This window comes from Panthera uncia, assembly GCF_023721935.1.
Source record: "Panthera uncia isolate 11264 chromosome D3 unlocalized genomic scaffold, Puncia_PCG_1.0 HiC_scaffold_8, whole genome shotgun sequence".
Classification (NCBI taxonomy): Eukaryota; Metazoa; Chordata; class Mammalia; order Carnivora; family Felidae; genus Panthera; species Panthera uncia.
This window is the reverse complement of record NW_026057586.1, coordinates 36,481,974-36,509,631: the sequence shown is the minus strand read 5'-3', so window position 1 is coordinate 36,509,631 and position 27,658 is coordinate 36,481,974. Positions and strand designations below refer to the sequence as shown.

The following is a 27,658-nucleotide window of genomic DNA, read 5'->3' as shown; positions in this document are numbered from 1 at the left end:
ACCTAATAATATAAATGAGTTGATAAGTATACTATAATCTGGATTGTACTTAAAATTAGACATCTCAAATTCATAGAGATGAAAGTAAAATGGTGGTTACCAGGGGCTGCGAAAGGAGGAAATGAGGAGTTGTTATTTAATGGGTGTAGAGATCCAGTTCTGCAAGATGAAAAAGCTCTGGAGACCCACTGCACAGCAGGGTGAATATACTTTAATGAACTATATACTTACAAATGGTTACGACGGTAAAAGAGAGAAAAGAAAATCAGGTATCTGATACCAAGCCGACATGGGGGATTTATTTTGTAGAAAAGCAACATCTAGAGAATGCCACAGACAGCCCTAGTATGTCTAAAGTACTACATATAAACATGATAATTGCTCAAAGTGACAACACTGAAGCACTGAAAGATACCAAAGTACTTTCTGAATCCAAGAAGTCAAATTACACTCAGAATGGTTTTCAGGTCTTTACCTATCTCAAAGTTCTAATATACTGACATCTGGCAAACCAGATAACCAGAACACTCAACAGCCAAGTTTTCTGACCATACATAAACTTACTCGTACTCATCCGGTATATCTCCATACAAATATTTTAAGATTCCAATTTCTTGGTTAAGCTATATATGCTTGGGCTCATTAAATATACTTAGACTTCTCTATTATACAAAGTTAAATGTACAACTAAATTAGTAAAAAGTGCTCACTGTGGTTTATTTTACTCTGACAAAAATGTTTATGCATGTGTACTCTATACTAATACTGCTTTTTTTTAATTCAAAATTTTCCTGCTCTTTTATAACTAGTTTTGTGACTTTTTTGGGTAAGACATCTGTGTCTTCTTTATTCTTACAGATTCTTCTTTTTATTTCTTAGCTTAAATTCAGTACAAGCTTTATTGGTATCTTAGGCTTTGTGTGCGTCCTTGTTCCTCAACACCAGCAGTTCTTCAGAGGCCTGACATCCAGCACGGGGCTTGCTGTGTTAGATTAGTTCTAGAAAAAGGATTCAAGACATTTTTCCTGAAATATACAGAATATGTCATGCCAAATCTCTTGTTTATACAATAAACTGGTAAAACTGGTAAATTGCACATACAGCTCATATTCCCAAAATAGAATAACTTAAATATTAAAACGTACCTTTATGTTACCACCAAAACTGACCTTATAAAGCACAACAAATGGAAATATTCAATTAAAAAAAACACACAAAATCCACTAACCGTAAAGTCTGCGTATCACAGCGTAAGAACTCTCATTTCCCTATGACCTATTCAAACTACAGACAGCTATATTTTTTAAGCTACTCTAGAATTTACACCCTAATTAGAAATTTATACGAAACACAATTTTATGTTCAAATATGGAAATAAGCAACATAATTCCAAAACCCAAAAGTATTCCAGCATTCTGTAAAAAGAAATATCCCCAGCGGCTACATCCATGGTCACTAGCATCATTGTGCAGCATCTCAGGTACCTTAAAGAAAAAAAAAAAGGGCAACATTTAAGTTTTCAGAACCACAAGTTTGTTTTTATTACAGAATAGTATATAGTATATAGTATACGGTAATATTAGTTGTATACGTAGCTGGATATACTGAGTCAACTCCTTAAAACAGGATCTTAAAACAGGACACGTTGACTCTAGCTAATACTGCCACACAGCATTTCCCAGCAGTTTATCTTTTTTTATGCTTGTTTATTTGAGAGAGAGTGCGTGCATTCGGAGCGCGTGCACCGTCAGCGCAGAACCCAATGTAGGGCTTGATCTCACGAACCACGAGATCATGATCTGAGCCGAAATCAAGAGTCAGACACTTAATCAACTGAGCCACCCACGCACCCCTCCCAGCAGTTTAATTAATAATGATTATTCACAGTATGCTCAACAAGCCACAATCTTTATTGGTCCAGTTTGCTCCGCTATAAGATTAAGAGCTATACTGATTATGCTGCTTCAGTTACTGTGTATAGCTGAACTGAACATGACATATAGCTCACCTAAGTTCAGAGATCTGGAACTCTTACATTATATAGAAGTTCGGCAATCAGATTAGCTGGGACTATTGTGTGGATTTTGGTGACAAAAAAAAAAAGTAACTCCTTTGTCCATTAGTAAGAAACTTATGAACAGTTTCAAGTATACACAGCATGCCAACAAAATGTGACATGTGCTGGGTTTCCTACAAATCTATACACAATTCAATACCTGATTACTGAGATTCTACCTTCAAGAAGACACATCAGAAAGGGGTAGATATTTCTGTGTATCCTGATACACATTAGGATAAATGTGCTTGTGATCAATAATCCAAAAGGATAAACTCTAAAGAGCCTGTATTTTCTGTTACCTTACTAAAGTATAGACTCCCTTATCACTACTGCATTTAATATAAAGCCTTTTTATTATTTATTTATTTAAAAAGTTAGCTCTATCCCCAATGTGGGGCTTGAACTCACAACCCTGAGGTCAAGAGTCACATGCTCTACTCAGCCAGCCAGATGCCCCTTAATCTAAAGCCTTTATAAAAATAAGGTTTCACTGAGCATTTTCTCTATTTTATCATTAATCAACACTATAATTAAACTTCTTAAAAACTTACCATATCAACCAGAGCAACATACATGAATAAGCCAGCAGTAAGTGCAAATATCCACATAGAAACATTTTCAGCATAATGACCAATGAAGATTCCCGTTGCCATTCCAAGATATGCCAGCATGGCTGACAGAGCATTATAAAGAACAGCCTGCTTAACAGTCATGCCAGCCTTTAGTAAAACAGCAAAGTCACCTTTCATAGAAAACAAAAAGGGACAAAGTAATGAAAAATCACTTTTAAGACACAAACCCAACAGATTTCCCAATTTACAAAATTCTCTAATTTTTTTGAGGGGAAAAGAAAAAGCAGCAAACTTGAGAATTACCCAGGGGTAACAGTGTTAGTGTAAATCACCTAACAGCTCTATAAATTAAGATTTTGGTTTTTAAGTTTGTGATTGTTTGTTTGCTTGTTTATTTATTTATTTATTTATTTTGAGAGAGAGAGAGGGCAGAGAGGGAAAGAGAGAGAATCCCAAGCAGGCTCCACACTATCAGCACAGAGCCTGATGTGGGCTCAAATTCACAAACTGAGATCATGACCTGAGCTGAAATCAAGAGTCAGATGCTCAACCAACTAGGCCACCCAGGACCCCTAAATTATTTTTTTCTGGTTTTTGTTATGGCTTTCACTTTGTCGATGAATGATAAATACCACAAACCTACTATTTGTGGTCTTGCACTGTCTTCAACAAGCTTGTAACTGGCCATCAAGAAGAGGAGAGTGGAGAACAGAGGAAATGATTAGCATATGATAAAGGCAATTTATAATTAAGAGCTAAAGAGTCTAATGTTCTAGTTATAAAAGGAGAAAAAGAGACAAATTAAGATAGGAATAGCTGAGAGAGGCTTAATGAAGCATGAAGGATCTAGAATGTGGAACATAAACCAGATGTTGAGGATCATAAACATTGAGTAGGCAGATGGGAGGCCTTGTGAATGGGAGAACACATGCCAAGGAGCAAAAGTGAAAATGGCATCACAGGTGTGTGCACATATGTGTCTGTAAAAAGAAAAACAAGGACATGAACTGGGATCCAGAACAACTCTGGGAAGGTTTTAAGTCCTGGTGACAGAAGAAAAAAATATTCAAAACATAATTCATCAACTTCCCTTTTCTTCAGCTGTAACAAGTCTCTTTGCCAACTTATCTCTGTTAACAGAAGATGACTCTTATTCCTGTGGTCTTATTCATATTGTACGTATGAAGATAATGATCACTGATGTCACCAGCATGCTGGTGTAAGAAGATATGTGGTAGGGAAAGAGGACAAGGGAGGAGACCCAGGTTTCTCTCTGGCAACCCCACACGGACAATTGTGTAATTATACTTATAGGGTCAGAGTTCTGGCTGGAAACAAACTTGTACTCAGTAAGAAAAGCAAGCTAGACAGGTTAGCAGACTTCTAAGAAGGCATGAAAGTTACAAAGAAGTTTGCTGGAACTCTCAATAGCAAAACCCAGCAATACTAGGATACTTCATAACCCTGGAAAATGCCATTTATGTGGTTCTCTTACCTAATTCATGCGGCAACTCGTGACAAAACACAGCAACAGAAGTACTTAAACCACTTGATAAACCTTCAGTAAAAGCAGCCCCTGGGTAAAAATCAGAGAAAGTTTGGCTACATTATATTGCGGGTGTTTTTAAAAACAACTTACCAGCTTAAAAAACAAGGTAAAAGATGTGAACCATATTCTGGTCGTAAATAAACAGAACTTTCCCAGCTGCACTCCGTATCTCCTTTATAAGTAATGTTAGATTACATTCCATTAGGTTTACATTTCCCAGTGGAGCATAAGCAGGTACGAGAGAGAAGGGAAAGTTCCACTATGCCTCAGAGTGATTAGAGGATCTTCCCACAGACCCGGGAAGTAACTGCAACCACATAAAGCATTTATGTAAAAAATAAACTGATTTAAAAGGTTTAAAAGAAAACACAGCAGTCAGGAGTACAAATATGTTTCGCTGGCCTCAGAAGAATTCACTATGTAATTAGACTTGTTTACATTCATTCTTTCATTGTCTACCAAGGACAGTCTAGAACAAATGGCTCCTCCCATTTTAAAAGCTAACACCATATATAACTGACTGCTTATACAGGGTGACTGAGCACCTGCACGTCCTCCTTTGCTGCTCATGCTGTGCACAGTACATACCGGAGGGAGAGCACCAGGCTTCCAGGGGGCCAAGGCCTGGGCGCATCTGCCCGGCTGCACAACAGCACTACCTCCTGGGGCAGGTGGTTCGCTTTGCCAGGCCTCAGCTGCCTAACCGGTAATTATTTCCATTGCTCCTTCCAGCATCAAGTTACTAAAACTCATAAGTATTCTATTATCTCTTGATTGTGATACAACAATTTAACAGCAAAAACTAGTTTTTTGGATAGAGATTCGTAACTGAACTTATCAGATATGCCAAGATGATTTTGGTATAAAAGATGATGAAAATTCTCTTCCCTTAATACTATTTTATAGATAAGGGAACTTAAATGTAAACAAAAACAAAAACAAAACACATGCTCTGTACACATTAGATCTTGATCTTAAGACTGCAAATTAAAACAACTGTTGATAGTTACAAGTTAGGTAATGGGGTAGGCAGTTGTAGCACTTAACCTTACCTAATATTTATTGAGAACTTCGTTGTCGAAGTAGCTACAGAAGAAATAACATTTTGATAATCTTAGAAGTTAATAGCCTTATCAAAATCAACCTATTCTTTGTTAAAATTGTAGTTTAATGTGACATTTTCAGAGTCAAACAACAAGCAACTATGTAGATGTATACCAATTGCCAGGCCATCGCTGAAATTGTGCAGGCCGTCGCCCATTATCACCATCCAGGCCAATGTGGCGATGCCGGCGTCTTTCAGCTCCTCCCGAGAGTAGCGCTGACTGTGGCTGTGGGGGTGGTGGTTTTGGTGGTGGTGGTGGTGGAGGATATGATGATAGTCATGATGGTGGTGAATGAGATCGTCTGATTGGCCGAGGGTATCATGGAAATGCGAATGGCATTTATTCTTGCACCCTCGGGGTACATATTCATTATAGACTTCTTGCGGATGAGCATGAGCTATCATGACCTCTTCTTCTTCCAAGATTGCTGGCTGTTGAGAATCAAAGTGGGAAGGCTCCTGTGAGTCTGCTCGTAAATAGCCTTCAGGTCCTAGGTATAAACACAAAGGACATTGGGAAAGAGTCAGAAAACTTTGTTAATGTGCCTGGATACATTTCAAACAGTCCCACTGACAAAGTCCAAAAAGATCTTAGAGCATGGCAAGTACTAAACAGAGTGATGCTTATGAAAAACATCATCAGGCTTCACAGCGACATGCAGAAAAATGAGCCTGGACCACTTTCTTATCCCATACACAAAAATAAACTCAAAATGGATGAAGGACCTAAACGTAAGACAGGAAGCCATCAAAATCCTCGAGGAGGAAGCAGGCAGAAACCTCTTTGACCTTGGCTGCAGCAACTTCTTACTCAACACATCTCCAGAGGCAAGGGAAACAAAAGCAAAAAGTAACTATTGGGACCTTATCAAGATAAAAGCTTCTGCACAGCCAGTGAAGGAAACAAACAACAAAACTAAAAGGCAACCTAAGGAATGGGAGAAAATATTTGCAAATAACATATCAGATGAAAGGTTAGTATCCACAATCTATAGAGAACTTATCAAACTCAACAGCCAAAAAACAAATAATCCAGTGAAGAAATGGGCAAAAGACATAAATAGACACTTCTCCAAAGAAGACATCCAGATGGCCAACTGACATATGAATAAATGCTCAACATCACTCATCATCAGGGAAATACAAATCAAAACCACACTGAGATACCACCTTACACCTGTCAGAATAGCTAACATTAACAACTCAGGCAACAATAGATGTTGGCGAGGATGCAGAGAAAGAGGATGTCTTTTGCACTGTAGGTGGGAATGCAAACTGGTGCAGTCACTCTGGAAAACAGTATGGAGGTTCCTCAAAAAATTAAAAATAGAACTACCCTACAACCCAGCAATTGCACTACTAGGTATTTATCCAAACAATACAGGTGTGCTGTTTTCAAGGGGCACATGCACCCCAATGTTTGTAGCAGCACTATCAACAATAGCCGAAGTATGGAAAGAGCCCAAACGTCCATCGACAGATGAATGCATAAAGAAAGTGTGGTGTGTGTGTATATATATATACACATATATATATATATACACACACACACATACACACAATAGAATATCACTTGGCAAAAAAGAATGAAATCTTTCCATTTGCAACTACGTGGATGGAATTAGAGGATATTATGCTAAGTGAAATGAGCCAGTCAGAAAAAGACAAATATCATAGGACTTCACTCATATGTGGAATTTAAGATACAAAACAGATGAACATAAGGGAAGGGAAGCAAAAATAACAAAAACAGGGAGGGGACAAACAGAAGAGACTTAAATACAGAGAACTGAGGTTTGCTGGAGGGGTCGTGGGAGGGGAGATGGGCTAATGGGTAAGGGGCATTAAGGGAGACACTTGTTGGAATGAGCACTGGGTGTTCTTTGTAGGGGATGAATCACGGGATTCTACTCCTGAAATCATAATTGCAATATATGCTAACTAACTTGGATGTAAATTAAGAAAGAAAGAAAGAAAGAAAGAAAGACAGACAGAAAGAAAGAAAAAGAAGGAAAGAAGAAAATACAAACATCAACAGGTTTTATTGAATTTTAAGAAATTAAATGGTCTCACAGATTAAGAATGGATTTTAAACTTTAGCCTTCAATAACAACCGCTCAGATTCTTCCTTGATTTCTTCTGCCTTCTTACGTTTGTTTTTTCTTTTTCAAGTTTTTATTTAAATTCCAGTTAGTGAACATACAGTGTAATATCTGCCTCCTTATATTTTTGAAAGATGACTGTTTTCCTGATTATAAAAGCACCACATACTTTAGAAAAACATGTAAGAAAAATACTGAAATTTGGAAATAAAAAACATGCTTAATCCTATCATCCAACTTCTTCTGTTTTGAGGGCAAAGTTCAAGGAAAAACAAGTAGTGTATTTGAAATACAATTATCACCAAGGACCATTTATTGTGCAAAGAGAAGTAAATTAAACTGCAACAATAAAGTTTTGTTTTTTTCCCTTTGTCTTGTCCACTGATGACACTTTTCTTGGGAACATTCTGACCCTGTGGTCCAATCCTAGGGCAGCTATTTCTGCTCAATGTTACATATTTCACTGGACTCCATTAAAAAGGCTGAAGAGGGAAGAGACACAAGAAAAAGAGCAAGAACATTTCACTTACTCTTTAGAGAAAAAAACATGTGAAAAAACAAAGGGTGGACAGGAAACCTTACAAGTAGGCAGTAGCAAAAAAGTAGTTTTTTCTCCTTTGTCAGCTGGCAACTATGTAGTGAGCACCTACACTGGCCAGTACCCTGCTGGGCACTGGGGATGGAATGGAGCATGACAAGGTCTCTACCTTCAAGGAAGTTACGTTCTTGTGGGGTGACAGCCATATTTGATAAGGAAACACATGTATAAATAAGGTCATTTAAGGCACCAGAAAGCATGGAAAAAAATAGAAAAGGTTAATGTGAAGGACAGTGACCGGGAAACCTTTGTCTTTTGGTGATCAAGGAAGGCCTCTGACCCCCAAATGATGGGAGAAGGAATTTGTGTGAAGATCTGATAAGAGGCTTTCAAGAAGAAACAACAGCGAATGCAAGGCTCCGAGATAAACCTGGTGTGCTCACAGAATGAAAAGGCGGCCAGTGAAACTGGACACAATGAACAATGAGAGAGAGTTCATGGCAAGGAGCCTGGTTTAAAAATTTATTAACTCAATCTGTCTAACAAGAAATGCCAAGCTAATAGTCAAGTTACAGGAAAAATAGGAACTTTACAGTGGAGCATCATGTTAGGTGGCACATCATGTCACTGAAAAGGATACAATATCACGTTGTGGTATTCCTGCCCAAAATGATCAATTAATCATAAAAAAAAAAAGAGAGAGAAACCCCAAGTCGGGGACAACTAGACGCAACATTTGATTCTGGATTATACGCTGGACCAATTTTTTCTTTGGGTGGAGGGAGAATATAAAGGAGTCATTAAGACAACTGGAAAACCTTGAGTGATATCTACAGAGACTAGATAATGGCATAGTATCAGCATTAATTTCCTGATTTCAGTAACTATAGAACACAGTGCCCTTTTTCTTAAAAAAAAAAACACATACTGAGCATTTGGGGATACACAGACATCTCATCTGTAACTTACTTTCAAGTGGTTTAGCAAAAAATTGTATATGTGTACTCACAGAGAAATAGAATGATAAATGTAGGTAAAATAACTGGGGAATATATGAAAGAGATACAGAAATTCTTTGTATTATTCTTGAAACTTCTCTGTATGTCTGAATTTACCTCTGGAAAAATAAATATAATATAAACAACTTACAATTAAGAAGAAAAGGTATAAGATATTTCAAAAGTAAAAAAGAAAACATTTAAAAAGGGACATAGTCCCCTTTCTTCCAGATAGTCTAAACTGCCTGTAAATCACGGAGCAATCAACTACCTCCAGCCCTCAGATGTGTTAAGACTTACGATCGTCTGCATCTACTTTCTCCTCATTTGTTGAAAGTTGAGATTCATACTTGGACAGCTGCTTCTTAATCTCCAGATCATCATCATTTTCAGGTTTTTTCTGATTCTAAAATGGCAAGGGAAAGCCATACTTTAAAACAGTTGACTTGCTTAGGTGTACAACTGTAAACAAACAGTTAACCAAAAGATTCAGAAAAAGACAACACAGTAAACGAACTTTACTGGAATAAAAGTCATCCAAAGGCAGGCAGGGCCTATAGTTAACTTATACAGCACCTAGTAGTGTGTTCTAGACATAATAACTGCTCAGAAAGGTGAAGTGTCAAAGTTCCAATAATAGGAAATGTTGCAAAATCACATAGTCATCTTTCTCAATGTCCCCCATGTCATCTACTTTTAAGTGTGCTCTGGGAGCCTGTTAGAAATGAACAATCTTGGGCCACACCCCAGACCTAATGAATCAGCATAGGGATTTTAACTAGATGCCCAGATGATTCATACACACATTAAAATTGAACTCTGCCCCAGGTTATCAATTTGGAATCAACTAGAGACATTTTCTCCAGCATTTAGTGAGCTGCTAACCAATTACTTGATTCTCTCTCCATTCCTCTTTTGGACACTGAAACCACATATTTCCTATACTTTTTATAACCTGAAACTATACTGTAACACTGATTAAGTATTTCCTATTAAAACTAAAATACTTTTCTTGTAATAAAACACCATTAACAAGCTTTCTTTTTTTATTTAAAAAAATTTTTTTTAATCTTTATTTATTTTTGAGAGAGAGAGACAACATGTGAGCAGGGGAGGAGCAGAGAGAGAGGGAAACACAGAACAAGTAGCAGGCTCCAGGCTCTGAGCTGTCAGCACAGAGCCTGACGCGGGGTTCGAACTAACAAACTGTGAGATCATGACCTGAGCCGAAGTCTGACACTCAACCAACTGAGCCACCCAGGCGCCCCCAGCTTTTTTTTCAACAAATCTCTACTGGTTAGCCTTAAACTTATCATTAGGTTTTTTAACCACCTCAATACCATGCTTGAGATATTATCCTTACCTCTGAGCCCAAGCATAATGGTCACCATTTGAACATTGGTGCCTATGTATGATTTACTCATGTAGAAGGTAATATTCAAAATGACATTCAACATCTGTCAATATTCAGTATTCAAAACTGTCACACAAATAATAGATTTCTTATTTGCAGTACTTTTGAATATGACTTAATTACTACTGGATCTGAGATTTCATTCTGGTGACAGCATATAAAATATCTGTACATTTTTAAAGGCAAGCACATAGACACATCTTTAAAAAAATTTTTTTTTAAATCTTTATTTATTTTTGAGAGAGAGAGACAGAGTGTGAGCAGGGGAGGAGCAGAGAGAGAGGGAGACACAGAATCTGAAGCAGGCTCCAGGCCCTGAGCTGTCAGCACAGAGCCCGACACGGGGCCCGAACCCACGAACCGTGAGATCATGACCTGAGCCAAAGTCGGACGCTCAACCAACTGAGCCACCCAGGTGCTCCCATTTTTTTTTTTTTTAACATCTTATTTAATTTTGAGATGGGGGTTGGCAACAGGGGGAGACACAGAATCCGAGACTCCAGGCTCAGAGCTGTCAGCATCATAAGCTGAAGTTGGATGCTTAACCGACTGAACCACCCAGGCCCCCACATCTTTTTTTTTTTTTAATGATTATTTTGACAGAGACAGAGAGAGAGAGAGAGAGAGAGAGAGAGAGAGACAATCCAAGCAGGTTCTGCCCTGTCAGCACAGAGCTGGACACGGGGCTTGATCTCAAGAATGCTGAAATCATGATCTGAGCTGAAATCAAGAGTCAGATGCTTAGACTGAGCTACCCAGGAGTCTCCACAGACATATCTTTATACCTACCCCTGGCTTAATGCCTTAAACAGAGAAAGTACTTCAATATTTGTGACAAGAAATGAATTCAGGATATTTTATATCACTTCAGTTAATGCTTTCTTATTGGGCAATGACTCACCCTAGAACCTACAGTTTAACCAATTCTTTCATTCTATAAGTATTGGGGACCCATAACGTTCCCTATGCTAAGTGCTGGCAATAAAGCATAAAACAAGATATGCCTGGTCTCCGTTTTCATGGAGCTTATCACCCACAGGAAGGGAGACTGCACAGATACAATGATTAAACAATTCTTCAATTGCTATTTTTGATATGTTTTATAAAGGAAAAACACATAGTGCTATGAGAGTGTATAACAAGACGCAACTAAGTTCCAGGACAGGCTTCCTTGAGAAAGTGATACTTATACCAAGACCTAAAGAAAGCAGGAGTTTGTGGGGGGTGGGGTGGCTGCGGAGGTGCAGAGGTGGATGTATTCCAGGCAGGGAAAAAAGCAGGTGGGAGGGCTCCACAACAGGAAGGGGCCAGCCCCACCCCACCCCACAAATGAAAGCAACATAAGGTGGTTGGGGCTTAGTAGGTCAGAGACGGGGCTAGAGAGGAGGCTGGGTGGCAGAAAGAGACCTAAACAATGCAAATCAAGTTAAAAGTGTGGACTCTGTCCTGAAAGTATCAACAAGTCACTGGAAGGATTTTCAGTGGTGGTTACAACTTCACCAGATTTTCCATTTAAACAAATCACTTTGCCTGCTCTGTTCTGGACTGGGAGAAGAAAACAATAAAATAATGTAGACAGTCCAGTTAGGAAGTGACTGCTAACACCTAGGTAGGAGATAAGCATGGTTTAGACCAGCATGATAGCAAAGAAGAGGGAGAGAAACTGAAAGACTGTGGATGTATTTAATAAAACTAGCTTGGATATGAGGATAAGGGAGATGTTAGAGATGACTTTCAGGTTCCTAGAGTGAGCAATAACCTTCACTGGAAGAAAAAAGGTTTTGAGGTTGAACTTATTATAAAGGCCCAACTATCTATAAAGTATGAGATGTAACCTAGTCTGCATATAGAGATTTCAGATTGACATACATAGTATGATATATGGAATCGTCCAGAGTACAGAATGGATGTCTTAAGGAAAATGCTAGGTAAAATGTCCTGTTATGGGGCTGAAGAAGCTCTCAACACTCACCATATAATGGAGAGTTTTTATTTAATGTTTCTTATACATTCAACAAATATTTGTTAAGTATCTATTATGTGCCAGATGGCATTCTAGGCATTGGGTATGTGGCAGAGGTCCTGGGTCTTAACAGTTTATATTCCAGTAGAAACTATTTTAGAAAAGATATCATCAAGCTTCTTTGACTACAAGCCAAAGTAATGTGTACATAGTAAAAGACATAATACATCGTAATATCACTGCTGCATTTAAAAACATTGGTCATGGGGCGCCTGGGTGGCTCAGACAGTTAAGTGTCCAACTCCTGATCTTGGCTCAGGTCATGATCTCATGGTTTGTGGGTTTGAACCCCACATCGGGCTCTGCTCTGATGGTGCCAAGCCTGCTTGGGATTCTGTCTCTCCTTCTCTCTGATCCTTCCCCACTTGTGCTTTTTCTAAGATGAATAAACATAAAAATAATTTAAAAACATTGGTGATGACAGAAGACTGATTTCACAACTCATTGAATTATAACCTGGAGTTTAAAAATAATTGTTCTCTATTAAATAAGAGAGAACCTACTTCTTAAGAGTCTCATATTAAAGAGTACCAGATTAAAGAAAAGCTATCTTTAGGTAAATTTGAAAGCTAAACTGAAATTAGAATGTTAAAGAAATGATGGCATTTGAACCAGGGAGACAACAATACAAACAGACCTCTAAACCCCACCTCTTCCAAAAGAAAACTAAAAAGGATCATTTGTTTTTCTAAGGAAAGAATTCCAGAGAATGTAAACAAGTAGGATATATCCTCAAATTAGTCCCAGGGAAGTGCGTGGGACGATGGGAACGTGGAAGAGGACTCCTGGATGAAGAATGAACAAGCTATTCTTATTTCCTTTCTTTCCACTAAATTTAGGTCCAGCAAGGAGAAGGCTCAAAATTTGTAGCTTGAGATTTTAGTGGATGTCAAATCTATCGGGGCAAATAGTCACAGGATGAACGAGGCACTCTCCTGGTCATACACGCACTTGTTTCCCACAGGGAGCTCTGTATTCAGCAAGAACAACTATGTTCGTTTTCAAACCTCTGCATGCCAGTTATACTTGTTATTGTAATTGCACAATTAAATTATGTACAGCTCAAATTGTGAAATGATGGTGAGAATAGGTATATCTGTGAAAACTTAAGTCGAGTGCTTTTGAAAGATTCAAAGGCAAGGTGCTAAAAAAAAAAAAAAAAAAAGACTATCAAGTTATGTAAAGTAACCACTGCATAAAACTTTAAAAATTTACAAAACCTAAACTCTACCTTCGAATAGCTTTGCTAACGTATAACCTCTTGCTCAACTTGAGAGAAACTGAAATTGGAGACTGTGGGTGAAGTCACATGGCTATAGGAAAACAATGATCATATGGAACTCCAACTCAAAATCTTGGTCAACGTCAAATGACCAGAATATGAATGTATGAATGTTTTATATTAATTAAGACATCTAAGATGTGTATGTGCCATTTTTACAAGTTTCCATAAAGACAGTCTTTTGACTGACTTGCCTGGTCACATCAGACGAGAGGTGGCAGATAACCACAGGCGACACATTGGGTGTTTTTACCAGAGATAAGGAGCTTACTGTTTGCCTTCATACTACTTTCTGGTGTCAATTTGCAAAGGACAAGACTTTGAAAGTCACAAACCCTCTTTTTTTTTTTTTTTAAATGTTTATTTATTTTTGAGACAGAGAGAGACAGAGCATGAACGGAAGAGGAGCAGAGAGAGAGGGAGACACAGAATCCAAAGCAGGGTCCAGGCTCCGAGCTGTCAGCACAGAGCCCGACGCGGGACTCGAACTCATGGACCACGAGATCATGACCTGAGCCGAAGTCGGACGCCCAACCAACTGAGCCACCCAGGCGCCCCCACAAACCCTCTTAAATGCAACAGAATATTCAGCTACTGGGTGAATAAAGTTAATCAAGCAGTTAACGCCAACTACCAATAAATACCAACAGTGTATCCATAATGCTTCTTTAAAAAAACACAAGCAAACCTTTACTGACAGGTATGATTGACACTGAAAACTGTGCATATTTAAAGTATATAAATCAATGAACTTGGGTATATATCCCCGTGAAAGCATTGCCACTATAAAGGCCATAATCGTGATGCTTCTGACCTTTAAGGCTTTAAGGCTCTGCTTGTGTCTTGTTTGGTCATTTACACAGATGTTCATCCTTTGCAGTTCTTACCCTCGCCTGAGTTTGAAAGGAACACTGAAAATAGAGAACTCCCAGGCTATCAATAATATGAATGCCTCTGGGAACAAAAATTACCTCAGGGTACTGAACTCCTCTCAAATGAAGATCACACCCCCTGGACAAGCTCAGCTAACAGTCTAGTTAGAGTACTACTCAAATAAATGTCTGATGTATAGTAAGTACACAGTACTTTTTCTTACCTTTTTCTTCTTATCTTTAAATTGCTTGATCAATGTGAGCACATGTTCGACGAGAAACATGAAATACAAGCCACCCAGAGCTGTCAGACCCTTCCACGTGGAATCAAAATAGGTACTTCCTTCTATGTTTTCAGAAGACAGATGACTGAAAAGTGGCCCTCTCTTTGCTTCCATTGCTGGTTCTTCATGGCTGTGACTGTGCTGGTGACTTGCGTGAGACTAAAGGGAAAACAATGTGTGTTTTATAAATTCATTAGTTTCACACGTGTCAGAAAAACTGGCCAAGATAATAAGGTCAAATACGAAAACATTCAGAATTAGTCAAGTAATGGGATACTTCAGAGCTCAGAGGGAAGTTCAATACATGAAAATAAAATGACCCGCAGTCAGCTAGCAATTTAGATCTTAATGTACCATGTGCTAAGGCACTTAACAGACTGCATTTGTTTAGTGTGAAGACAGATACCTTCCTTAATAACTCTCACATAGGTAACGGGTATTTTCAATGTTTGACAAGTGACCAGGGCCACAAATAGCAGGGAACTGCCAGATTTAACAGACATACAGTGTTTACTGTCTACACTCCAAACTGAAAAAGCCCACACTAGTCCTGTCACTGTGGTTACAAGAAGCCCCGTGTGTATCACGGGCCCTGGCAGGTACCTGAGATCCAGGTGTGTGGCCCCAGCAGTCCGCAGCTGGGTGCGGTAGGAACTACCACCACTGCGCGTCAGGCAACTGAGTGTGGAGCACACCAGCCGAGACAAAATGGGGGGCGGGGCACGGGGCACCCTAGGCATCAGCTGCTTGGTGTAGCAGGTATTCCTGAACAAGTGCCTTCTGGGGCCCGGGGAACTTATCACAGCAAAATATATGTAGTACTCTAGGAATGATTTTTTTCCCTGCTTACCTATGAACCTCTGAGGAAAATTTAAAGGACGAGATCCGATTATTTTAAGTATTTAATGGAGCTATCAAATAAACTTTACATAATTTAAGAATTTACTTGTGTCAATGAGTGTGAATCTCATAAATTCAACTCTCAAGGAAAATTCGTTTCTTGAGTACACAGAGAATCAGTTTATATTTCTGTGGCAAATACACTAATGTAAGCAGATAATTCATGTTGCAATCTATCACAGTAATGATATCTGAGCAGAATCTGTCTCCTTCTATTAACTGGGTCCAAAAAGTTAAATTCTTTATTTAATAAAGTCCCTTAAAGAAAAAAAGCAAAAAACAAACCATGAACATATATGCAGATCTAGAACAAAAATGCAGCTTTCAGTTACCAGTTTTTTTTTTAATTTTATTAAAAAAATTTTTTTAACATTTTTTAAAATGTTTATTCATTTTTGAAAGAGATAGAGCGTGAGTTGTGGAGGGGCAGAGAAGGAGACACAGAATCTGAAGCAGGCTTCAGACTCTGAGCTGTCGGCACAGAGCTGACATGGGGCTCAAACTCACAAACCATGAGATCATGACCTGAGCCAAAGTCAGATGCTTAACTGACTGAATCACCCAGGCACCCCTAAAAAAATTTTTTTTTAAGTTTTATTTAAGTAATTTCTACAACCAAAATGGGTCTTGAACTCACAACCCTGATATCAAGAGTTGCATGTTCTTCTGACTGAGCCAGCCAGGCACTGCCACAAATATATTTTATTTATTTATTCAATGTTTTATTTTACTTTAAAAGACAGAGAGGGACAGAGCATGAGCAGGGGAGGGGCAGAGAGAGAGGGAGACACAGAATCGAAAGCAGGCTCCAGGCTCTGAGCTGTCAGCACAGAGCCCGATGTGGGGATTGAACTCGTGAACTGCAAGATGATGACCTGAGCCCAAGTCAGATGCTCTACCGACTGAGCCACCCAGGCGCCCCTCCAGCAAATGTATTTTAAAATCAACTCTTCTAAACCAAATCTCTAACCTTTTATATATACCAACACAAAGAATTCTAGTACAAACCAAAAGTTCTTGCATTTTTTCAATGTTGAATAAAATATACTAATAAGACAAGTGACTGTACTCACATGTGGGAGGAGGTGTAAAAAAGCATCACCACTCAATGTCCCGACAGCCAGTGCCACAAGGAAACTTAGGAGAAACTTGAAAAACACCCGATTCATGAGAGGCACTAAGATAACGCCCAGCAAGGACAGGAAACTGATGATGGAAATGGCTATAAAGCCACCAACCCAGGCTGTCAAATAAAACACAGCAAAAGGAAAATTACATAATTGTTAAGCTTTAAGAGTTTTTTAAAAGTTATTTATTTTGAGAGAGAGAGAGAGAGCACGCATGCACACAAGCAGGGGTGGGGGAGAGGGTGAGACGGGGCGGGGGGGTGGGGTGGAGAGGGTGGGGAGGGGGGGCGGGGTGGGGGGGGAGAGAGAGAGAGAGAGAGAGACAATGAATGAATTTCCAAGCAGGCTCCACGCTGTCAGTGAAGAGCCCAATGAGACGTGGGGCTCGATATCACAAACCTTGAGATCATGACATAAGCTGAAATTGATTTGATTTGGATGCTTAACCAACTAAGCCACCAGGCACCCCCAAGTTGCATTTCTTAATCTTCTTCTTTTTTTTTTTTTTTTGAAGTTTATCCATTTATTTTTGAAGAGAGAGAAAGAGGGAGGCAGGGGCAGAGAGAGAGGAGGACAGAGGATCTGAAGCAGGCTCTGTACTGACAGCAGAGAGCCTGATGTGGGGTTTGAACTCATGAACTGTGAGATCATGATCCAAGCTGAAGGCAGACACTCAACTGAGCCACCCGGGCGCCACCTCACCGCCCCCCACGCCCCACCCCGCCCCAAGTTGTATTTCTTAAGCTAAAGAAATACAAACTCAGTGGAAGAGGGCTGTGGTAATAGAGCAATAACCAAGAAACCTGCTGCTGGCTCAAATCAACAATCTGACTGAACCCTCCCGGTAAAGAATGTAAGTCTAGTGGAAAGTTCTTTCAGATGGGGGTGAAAAGAGGGCAGAATACTGCTACCAACGATGATTTCTACATCATTTGGGAACTGAGCTTTTCGACTCCCATACAGCTAAATTATGAAAGGGAGAAGAGTTAAAAAAAAAAAAAAAAAAAAAAAAAAAAAAAAGAAAGGATGAAAGAGAAGGAAACCAGGAATTCAATAATTTCTTCAGTGAACAAAGCAACTATTCACCATACTTTTTGAGCAACACAGGTCTACAGTAGAGCAGAACTTATCCTAGTTTATTAATTTATTAATAAGAACATACCATTAGGCTCCTAAACAGCAGATATTAACTCTGACCTTCTGAAACAGTGTGACAACATAGAAAAAGCCCAAATTTTGGATGGCCCTGTGGGATGTCCTCACTTACAGTATATTTTTGTTTTTAAGGCAAGGCTAACCAACTTGCTTTGTTCACACTCAGGGCAGAGAACAATTAAGATTAGGCTGAAAAATGAATGGATTCATGTCAATATAGAGAAAAGGACAACATAAATATACCTACTTGAAATTTTCTTTACATAAGAAAGGCTACCCTACCTATTTGTAAAGAATAGGTCTTTGGAGGGATTTCAGCTTTCTTTTCACTCGTTGTATGAATTAGACACGATCTAGCGTCAATTTGATTGATGATGGCTGGGCAGAGATAGTTGAACTCTGTTGCATTCAGCAGAACCTGGATGCCCATGCCATGAGACATGAGTAACTTGGACGCATTGAAACACTGTGGGAAACAAAGCAGTGAAAATCACCAGAAAGCATTCCCATTAGACAATCCAAAAAAATTGTCTGATGATACAACACCCTTTCCACACTGAAGCTATTTCCTTATTTTTTCAAGTCAACCCATTAGCATCAACTGTTGTTTTGAGTACTTTGGAACTTGCCTCAAGCTTCTTGGTGATACTGTGTGACAATGGTGGTGTCCCACTTCTTCTGCCTACTTCTTGGGAGAAGCAGTTTAAATCATCTAGAGAGAAAGCCCTGAGTGGAATAACCTTCAGGATAAATGGACATTCACAAGCCTGTTAACTCATTGTATAAACCTATTAAGGAAATGAGCTTTAATTTTGAGATGGGAGCTCATTAGAGATTGAGAAATATGTTGATTTAGTACTAACGCTACCCTACCTGGCCTAAACAAGTCCAAAACATGTCACTCTTCCAGCAATGACTGTACTTGCAAAACTTAGCTCAGTTCTATCTCCCTGGCAAAAGCTCTACAAGAACGAGAGATTAAATTATGCCAATTACTCTTGTGGAGGGCAAGGCTGGTTAATAAAACAAACCTGTACCAGCAGGCAGCTGTTTCAACAACGTAATTAGACGACAAGCTCAGTTTGAAGAGAATCCCCTCTAGGTAATCTGAACGCCCCTTCTCACACATACACAAAATTGGCAGTGGCACCTGTTTCTCATCTTCTGTAAAGTTACTTTAACTTCCCACAGTTCTTGGCAAATACTACTCAGGACAAACTTTATTACTGGTGTTGCTATGGGAATGACCATTAAGATTATTCTGGAATTGGTACAGTCATATGGTGATTTGAATGAAGTACTCTTTAAGTTTTGCTCATTAATGTGTACCAACTAATTCCTTGTTCTTGACCTCTCTCAGCCAAGGAAAACTGTGCACAGTCTGGAAGTCTAGTCTAAGAAAAATACATGAATTCAGAACCTCACTGCCCAGACTTTTAATTTGTCCACCACATGGTTCTTGGTAGCTAGGACTCCACAAGCCACAGAGATACCTCTTCCAAAAAGGTAACACTATTCTTCTTGCCTTCTTTTGTGTCTTCAGCCACACTTTTCCCTAAAACATGGATTCTAACTGCTGCTTTTGTGAACTCCCATTTTCTACTTTTCATGAACAAAATCCACCTTTTAAAGGTATTTACTCCAAAAATAACTGATAACTGCCTTCCACATTCATTTTCAATTCTATTAGAAAATAGTTTTAGCTGCCAGCACCATCATTACCAAAAAACTATCCCCCAAGTTTTGTATCAGGAATGTTTATAACACAGTAGAGATCAGGACTTTTGGACCAAATGCCTGGATGAGAAAGCAGACATTCCCTTTTCAGTAATTCATCATTTTATTTTTACTTTATACTCCTTACAACTAAAGATAGAATGGCAATGATGGGACAAACAAGCAGGCATAATGAAAAGCAGTCATCTTACCTCTTGAGTATTTTCATTTGTGTTTCTGGAATACATAAAGCCTTTTCTGGGCTCACTCACAGATTCATTTGTTTTCCTACTGGCCAGCTGGCTCATCCGGCCTTTTTCTGTGATACTGGGTGGAGTAGAACTGCTCACATCTTTGGGGAAAAGTTTTCCAGGTTTTGGAGTGTCTATTGTCTCTAGAAAGTGAGTTCCTTCAGAGACAGTGTTATACATAGTGGAGGTCACTTCACTAGCCGTAACACCATCCTTGATTAAAACATTCCTTCTACCGTTAGCATGTTCTGATCGGTGAGATCCTTTTCCCTGGCTGTTTCTGGGATCTTTACCCGAATTATCAGGCTCATGGTCTGGGCAAAGAGCTTTCCGATTATTTTTATTGGAAGGAGCATGATTACGGTGAGAATGGTGATCATGGTCAGAGTGATGGTCGTGGTCATGGTGTATATGGATTTTTTTAATCTTATCTATGCCTATATTCTGAAGCAATTTCCTGAATCCTTCAACTGACAAGGAATTATTTTCTCCATAGCGATGGAAAAGCTGCTGTAGATGATGTCGCCGTGTGGTGACTGCCAAGTCAATGTTAATGCCAGATTCCCAATTTGTAATAATTTTCTCAGTGGTCTGAGGGAAAGCAGTTGCCGGTTCTAGTTCGTGGAGGGGATTTGTGACTGACAGGGTGAGGGTCAGAATCAAGATTACAGACAAATTCCTCGCCATTGCACCTTCCTAGAGAAAACAGAAAAAAAATTCTTGCTTTCACTTTTAAAACAATTTGAATTAAGAAATTTCATGCTGAAAATTGATACTGAACAATCAAGGTTTACAGAGTATCATTTAGTATGGTTAGTGTAATGCTACATACAGTGAAAATATAAAGAACTATATATATATAGGAAATATACAAAAATACAAAGAATTCTAGGCCCTACCCTTTAATATACATGAAACAACTGGAGAACAATTGAGTGCTAAGGGACCATAATTAGCACTGAGAAAGCAACAAGTAATGCAGAAACTGGAGAGATTCATGTGGTTGCAGCCATACTGGTAATTTGTTATGGTAAGAACAATGATTCAAAATGAAACAAAACCCAATTATCTCCACCATCATTATTATTTCATAAAACAATCTTTTTTTTTCTTTTTCATAAAACAATCTTTTAACATCGGAAAAAAAAAAAGTAGAAACGGTAATCTCAGAATTCACATTTATAACTTTTCTTAACTGTATACAAATCAATTTAAGTCTTCTCTCTCCCAATCCCACTCCTCAGAGGCAACCCATTTTGCCAGTTTCTTGTATATCTCTTAGGATATTTTCTATCCATAGTCAAGTAGATGTGTCCTTTAATGACACAAATCGGATCCTTTTTCCCCACTCAACAAATGACAACCTTTCAGTGTTGGTACATATAGACTGATCTCATTCTCTTGAATAACTGCAAAATGTCACCTCTAATTTTTTTTTAATATGAAATTTATTGTCAAATTGGTTTCCATACAACACCCAGTGCTCATCCCAACAGGTGTGTCACCTCTAATTAAACTTCATTAAAAAAATCGTTATGTTCCTATAAAACAGTAAAAATTTTATCATGGACTATCATCACTCATTCACACAATAGTATTTGGAACCAAAGGCCTAACCTCCAGGAAAAGAATCAAGTTGAGCCTTGGGGCGCCTGGGTGGCTCAGTGGCTCTTGATTTCAGGGTTGTAGGTTTGAGCCCCACGTTGGGTGTAGAGATTTAAATCTTAAAAAAAAAATCTTAAAAAAAAAATCCCATTTTATTAAAAAAAAAAAATCGAGGCTTGAAAAGCAGAACTCAGTTAAACAAGGGAAGGTATAGTCTAGATAGGCAGAAGAACGGATATCTCAGGACCCAGCAGATGTCCAGCACCAATGATGGATGGTGACTGTGACTAAATTCACCTGCCTTCAGCCAAAGAGGTGGAGGTCGGTTCTAGAGCTAGAGAGCAAGGACGGGGTAACTTAGTTCTACCACTTTCAGCCGTCTCCTGCACCAGGAAAAGCTGGTGCTAGGAGGGCTAGCACCTTACAGGGCTAGACTCCTCAAAGAACAATTTTCCGGGCCTGAAGTTTTGGGAATTCAGTTACTATGCAAAGGATAAAGATTAACAAATCATTCGCAGAAGAGAAAGTCAAGGACCAGAGTGGGTGGGGACAAACACAAACGGGTGGCTCAGAGGGCAGCTCCATGCCTTTCTCCCGGGAGGATGCTTACTTAGGGCGGTCAAGGACCGGCCGCCGGTTCTTCCCTACAAGTCAGCGTGTGTTGAAGAAAAAAGAAAACCTAAAGACAAGGGCCTGGAAAAAGGGGAGAGTGGAAAAAACGGGAAAAAAGGGCACAAAACTGCTTCCAAAGGCTTTCGTATTTTTAAACACGACAGTACCTTCCTCGAAAATAGGATGAACAGGACAGACCGTTTCCTCCGAAAGTCCTCCGCTGGACTCCGAAACCCATCTATGCACCCGAAACTGGGAAGTCCGGCCTCCACGGACCGCGAGGTTCCCCCTCTCCGCTGTCCCCTCCCGGACCTGCGGGACTCACCTCTCCGCGGCCTCGCCGTCCCACGGCCCGGCCCCGCGCGCCGGTTCAGTTCCCCGCGGGCGGTCCGGAGGGCTCGGAACCGGTCCGTGCTTCTGTCTCAGAAGCCTCTACAGGGCACGGAGAAGCGGCGGTCTCATCTGCCCGGCTGCCCCTCGGGCCGGGCTGGGGTACCGCCGCGCAGCCACCGGGAAGCCGCGCCCCACGCGCCTCGCCTCCCAGGAGCAGGAGGACAATTACTAATTACCGCCGCGCGCAGCGCGCCGCCGCGAACCACCGCCTCCGCCAGCCATGACTGCAGGGCATGCGCAGTGCGGCCCGGAACCCCGTCCCCGTCAGGCGGATCCACGAGTCCGCCTGTTCGCCCGCGCCGCGGGGCTCGCAGGGGCGGGTGAGACGAAGGCGCGGTCCGAGCAGGCTGTGAGAGCCGGCACCAGTTAGGAGCCCTTTCGTCCAGCCTCTCCCCGGCCCTGCGCCGCTCTGAGGCCCGAGATTCGCTCTTGAGTTCCCCCGGCCAGCTTGCGTCCGCTGCTGGGAGCCTGGCCGTGAGGAGCAGCGGGACGTTCCTGACGCTCTCGCGGCACACGAGCCCCGGGTCTTTGTGGAGGACCCTGAGCTACTCCACGCGGGTCTTCGTTCCTGCGACGCAGACCGTGCTCGGGCGCCGGGCCACGGTCCAGCACATAGTGCCGGTAGCTAGCTGCGCCCAGACACTAAAGACCGCTCGCGCCAGGAGAGTGGGAGGGCCCGGCGTGGGCGTGGCCGCCTCCGCCCCGCCCTCGGACGCCTTTGAAAAGCGGTGTGGATAACGCCAGCAGGAAAGGCCACCACGCGGGTAGTTCCGCTCCGAGGGCGGAAGTGCGCGTCCAGGCCTCCGCCGCGGCCCAGCCAGCAACATGGTAGCGCCCGTGCTGGAGGTAACTCACGTGTTTTGCTGCCCAAACCGGGTGCGGGGAGCCCTGAGCTGGAACTCCGGGCCCGGAGGACTTTTGGCCTTCGGCACATCCTGTTCCGTGGTGCTCTATGACCCTCAGGTAAGAGAAGTGGCTGGACGCCTGTTTCCACGTTCTTCGGGGTCGGAATCCTCTGGGTGCGCTGCGGCCAGACTGTAGACGCTCCTGCAGAGCGGCAGATAAGGTGTGTGGGCGAGGGGTCGCCTTGGGGCGTGCGGGACTCGTCTCGCACGCCGCGGCAGCCTGGGGTCACCGTGTACTGCCAGTAGCCTGTTAGTCTCACGTAGCCCCCCACCTGTCCCATGTAACTCCCCACATGAATGACAGCCGTTTCTGAAACCTTCCGTGGGAACGGCCGTACTGTTAATGAGTTCGGGTTTTAAAAGATTCGCAATTTAGGTATGGATGAAAGCCATTATCACAGGTGGTACCTCACTTCTGTATTTCCTTCAGATTTACTTAACAAGCTTGTATTGGGTTTCAAAGAAATATTACTTGTATTTTGACTTAGGGAGTAGATATTTTAAAGAAGGCGCCGGTGGGGTAAATGTCAAAGGGATTAGGAATCCTAAGCAGTGGTTCTAGGGCAGGAAGTACATATTCTTGGAACTTTACCAAGTCAGTTGATTGTTTTCTTGGTGCTTTAACCAGGCTTTTTTTTCTCCCCCTTTAAAACGTTTGTTTATTTTGAGAGAGAGAACGCATGCAGGGGGAGTGTCAGAGGGAGAAGGAGAGAGAGAATCCCTAGCAGGTTCGGTGCTGTCAGCCCGCGGAGCCCAACAACAAGCTCTGTCTCACCAACTGTGAGATCTTGAGCTGACCGGAAATCAAGAGTCCAGCGCTCAATCTCGGGAGTCCAGAGCTCAATCGACTAAGCTACGCAGGCGCCCATAACCAAACTTTCCAAGTGACTAGTTTTTGCAGTCTTACCAGAGTTATTATGACTCCATTCCCACTGTCTGATTTTGGAGGATACAATTAGTATCGCTTCTCAAAAGGAGCCTCAGTGTAAAAAGTAGAGTGCTAGAAATGAAAATGCAATGCAGGAGATAGCTCTATGTATTTCTTATTGTACTGCTTTATTTGATTAAACATCTCATTCTCATAATCTTTTCACATTCAGATTTATATATGAAATAGTTGTATTTTCTGTATCTTGAGCTGGCTTCCTGCCTCTTTGTTTCCTATTGTTGCCATGCATTCTTTTTTTTTTTTAATGTTTATTTTTGAGAGAGCATGCACGTGCGCGTAGGTGGTAGGGGAGGGGCAGAGAGCAAGAGAGAGAATCCTAAGCAGGCTCAGAGTTGTCAGTGCAGAGCCCCAACTTAGGGCTCAAACTCACCATGAGATCATGACCTCAGCTGAAACCAAGAGTTTAAACGGCTGAACCACCCAGGCGCTCCGCCATGCCCTGCCATGCGTTCATAACTGGCAGGAGAAAACATGGAAAACCAAGGAAAACTTTACTGAGACAGTCAACCAAGGACTGACTCAGCTGTAGAGGGCAATTTTTCTGCAGCCAGTTAATGTATTTGTGCCCGTGTCTTCCTTCACATTTTTACTTTTAATGATAGCCTCGTGGCCATGTTAGGGGATTTTAACTTACCAAGAAAGAAGTATGTTGGGCCTAAAAAGTACTTTGTTAAATATCTGTTGTTTGGGCTCTAAATTAAATATAGGAATAAGAGCATGTCAAATGCTAAAGTAAAGTTTTGGTGTGATACTCAGCAGATTTTTGAGGACCCTCTGTGCTAGTCCTGGACTAGGTGGTGATGACACAAAGATAATGGGTAATAATAATTCCTGCCCATCAAGGAATTCTTAATCTAGTGAGAGAGACAGTGAGATACTATAAATTGTTTCACAGCCTCAAATAACCTATGTGTGAAATATACCAGTTTTTGCACATTCACATCTGAATTTCAGTTGGCATTTAAGCAGATAGGAAGCTTGTGCTGTTCATAGTAAATAGGGAAAGTGGCCCTAAAGAGGAAGGCACTGTAGTCACAGAGTTAATATCTTCAGTGTGTGAAGTAAAATAAAGGCCAAGTGTGGAGGGATGTTACTGAAAGCACAGTCTGAGCGGCTGCTGGGAACTTGACTGTACCCCTTGAAGGGATCCCATGTCTGAGGACCTTAGTTGTGGCCTGGTGACTTTGTTTCTTTAAGGCTGATGACCCAACATCTGATCAGCCATGGCATGTAAAGAGAGCCATGAATTTGACTCCAATAATCATGAATTTCTCTATCGAGGGGGTTTTTTTGGTCAGTAAAACCCCGAGATTGGTACAAGCATGGTAGCAGTAGGCCCTGAGACCTGTGGGAGCACAAGAAAGAGTTAGCCTGGGGTATCCAGACAGGCTCCCCAGTAGAGAAGGACCAAGGTGGTCAGGAGGAGCTAGCAGATAAAGACCTGAGAGCTCAGTGTGCTGAGAACAAGGAACATCCAGAATACGGAGTGGTGACAAAGGCAGGCACACATTAGAGTGAACGGATAGTTTAAGCTATGGTTTAGAGTTTATGAATTAAGGGAAGTGATTCTGTTTGAAATAATCATGAACTTTTTATTAGCATCAAAACCATTGACATCTGACTTTTATTAATTTATTAATTCCTCTGTAGGATAATTTGTAATTTACTAACTGGTGTTTTCTTTTGTAAAGGAAAGGGTTGTCATCACCAACCTGAATGGTCACACTGCTCGGGTCAATTGCGTACAGTGGATTTGTAAACAAGATGGTTGTAAGTATTCATCTCTTAAAGGTACTTTCAGTTGTTTTCTGATAAGTATGGTTAGTCATTTTTCTAAAAAGAATTGCTTTTCGATGGTGCTTCCAAAATCCTTTGGAATTTGCTGAAATGTCATATATACCTACTGTGGTATTCTTATGGACTCTGAAATGATTTTATTTTCTATTCCATAAACACTTATTGAGAGCATTCTGAGCCATGCACAAATACAGAATTTGCTGAATAAGTATGACTTTGCTATGATTTTATCTGTGACATTAAAAAAAAAAGTTTAGGGGCACTTGGGTGGCTCAGTCAGTTGAGGGTCCGACTTTGGCTCAGCTCATGATCTTGCAGTCTGAGGGTTTGAGCCCCGCGTCTTTGCTGACTGCTTAGAGCCTGGAGCCTGCTTCTGATTCTGTATCTCCCTCTCTCTCTCTCTGTCCCTGCCCTGCTCATGCTCTGTCTGCCTCTCTCAAAAATAAACATAAAAAGATAAAAAGGTTAATAAGCCACTTACTTCAATTGGTAATGCAGTATTAGTCATGTTAGGTCAATAAAAACCATTAAATAGTAGAAAGAGTGGCTGTTGGTGCAGATATTAAAGCACAATTGTAATTATATTAATTGCCACCAAGTGACATCAAAGATTACTTGAATTTCAGTATAGGGATTTATTATAAAATGTTAATTTGGGCTTGTATATTTTATCTTTAAAAGTGAGGTTATATAAAATGAATTGCTTGTGTTTCAATGTAATCTGTAACTATTATGTTTGATTTCCTAAGATTAGGGCTCTACCACTGGATAATTAAGATATTTTTTCTAACCCAAGTATTAGTGATATATAAAATGTTAATAATATCATTTCATAATTTTGGGAGAACCCATCTGGCTTGGTTTGTAGAGCATGTGACTGGATCTCAGGGTCATGAGTTTAAGACCCATGTTGGGTGTGAGCCTACTTAACAACAACAAAAAAACCTTTCATATTTTTATTTTCATTTTTTTAATGTTTATTTTGTGAGAGAGAGAACATGGAGGGGCAGAGAGAGAGGGAGACAGAGGATCTGAAGAGGGCTCTGTGCTGACAGCAGAGAGCCCAATACAAGGCTCAAACTCATGAACCATGAGATCATGATCTGAGCTGGAGTTGGATGCTTAACCGACTAAGCCACCCAGCTGCCCCATTTCATATTTTTTAAATGTCTGATTTTTAACACATTACTTTTAGGGACCTTATAGTAATTCTCAAAATCATGTAGTTAAATAATTGGCTTAGTGTCTGTGATCCATGAAGAAATTAAAGCCCCAGGATCACAGCTGGCTGGCAGTAGGGTTTGGACATGAACCTCGGACTTCTGACTATGCATCTAAAGTTCTTCAGACAATCCCCCTGTTGCTTCCCCTAAATATCTAGCACACAGACCAGAAGAAACATAAGTGGAAAATTATATTTGATTATTTCTCCCTTTTTGGTTGTTACTCC

The 27,658-nt window shown here is 40.7% G+C and overlaps 2 protein-coding genes across 3 annotated transcripts in view; one reads left to right on the top strand and one right to left on the bottom strand.

Moving 5' to 3' along the window:
• Window positions 1-272: 272 nt before the first annotated feature.
• Window positions 273-22,831, bottom strand: SLC39A6 (solute carrier family 39 member 6). Its single transcript, XM_049619516.1, has 10 exons — window positions 22,490-22,831; window positions 19,909-20,643; window positions 18,263-18,446; window positions 16,772-16,941; window positions 14,739-14,957; window positions 9,224-9,329; window positions 5,399-5,776; window positions 4,127-4,207; window positions 2,611-2,801; window positions 273-1,484 (listed from the first exon to the last, which is right to left on the bottom strand). Exons 2-10 carry the CDS (start codon window positions 20,632-20,634, stop codon window positions 1,332-1,334), a joined length of 2,208 nt encoding a protein of 735 aa, XP_049475473.1. The 5' UTR covers window positions 20,635-20,643; window positions 22,490-22,831; the 3' UTR covers window positions 273-1,331.
• A 387-nt stretch (window positions 22,832-23,218) lies between these two features.
• Window positions 23,219-27,658, top strand: part of ELP2 (elongator acetyltransferase complex subunit 2) — a 44,314-nt gene continuing 39,874 nt past the window's right edge. The window contains exons 1-2 of one of the 2 annotated variants that reach the window (XM_049619514.1): window positions 23,219-23,520; window positions 26,103-26,181. In XM_049619514.1, coding sequence (XP_049475471.1) covers window positions 23,383-23,520; window positions 26,103-26,181 — 217 coding nt within the window. In that variant the 5' untranslated portion in view covers window positions 23,219-23,382. The remainder of the gene's footprint in view (window positions 23,521-26,102; window positions 26,182-27,658) is intronic. The other variant, XM_049619515.1, reaches the window with a different exon arrangement.

Excerpts from the sequence above, each read along its gene's own strand:
- SLC39A6 (XM_049619516.1), bottom strand. The coding sequence starts at position 20,634 with ATGGCGAGGAATTTGTCTGTAATCTTGATTCTGACCCTCACCCTGTCA. Across the intron at positions 16,942-18,262 it reads GACCTATTCTTTACAAATAG|CCTGGGTTGGTGGCTTTATA; the intron begins GTAGGGTAGCCT and ends TTTATTTGACAG. Across the intron at positions 4,208-5,398 it reads CAGCGATGGCCTGGCAATTG|GGGCTGCTTTTACTGAAGGT; the intron begins GTATACATCTAC and ends ATTTTTACCCAG.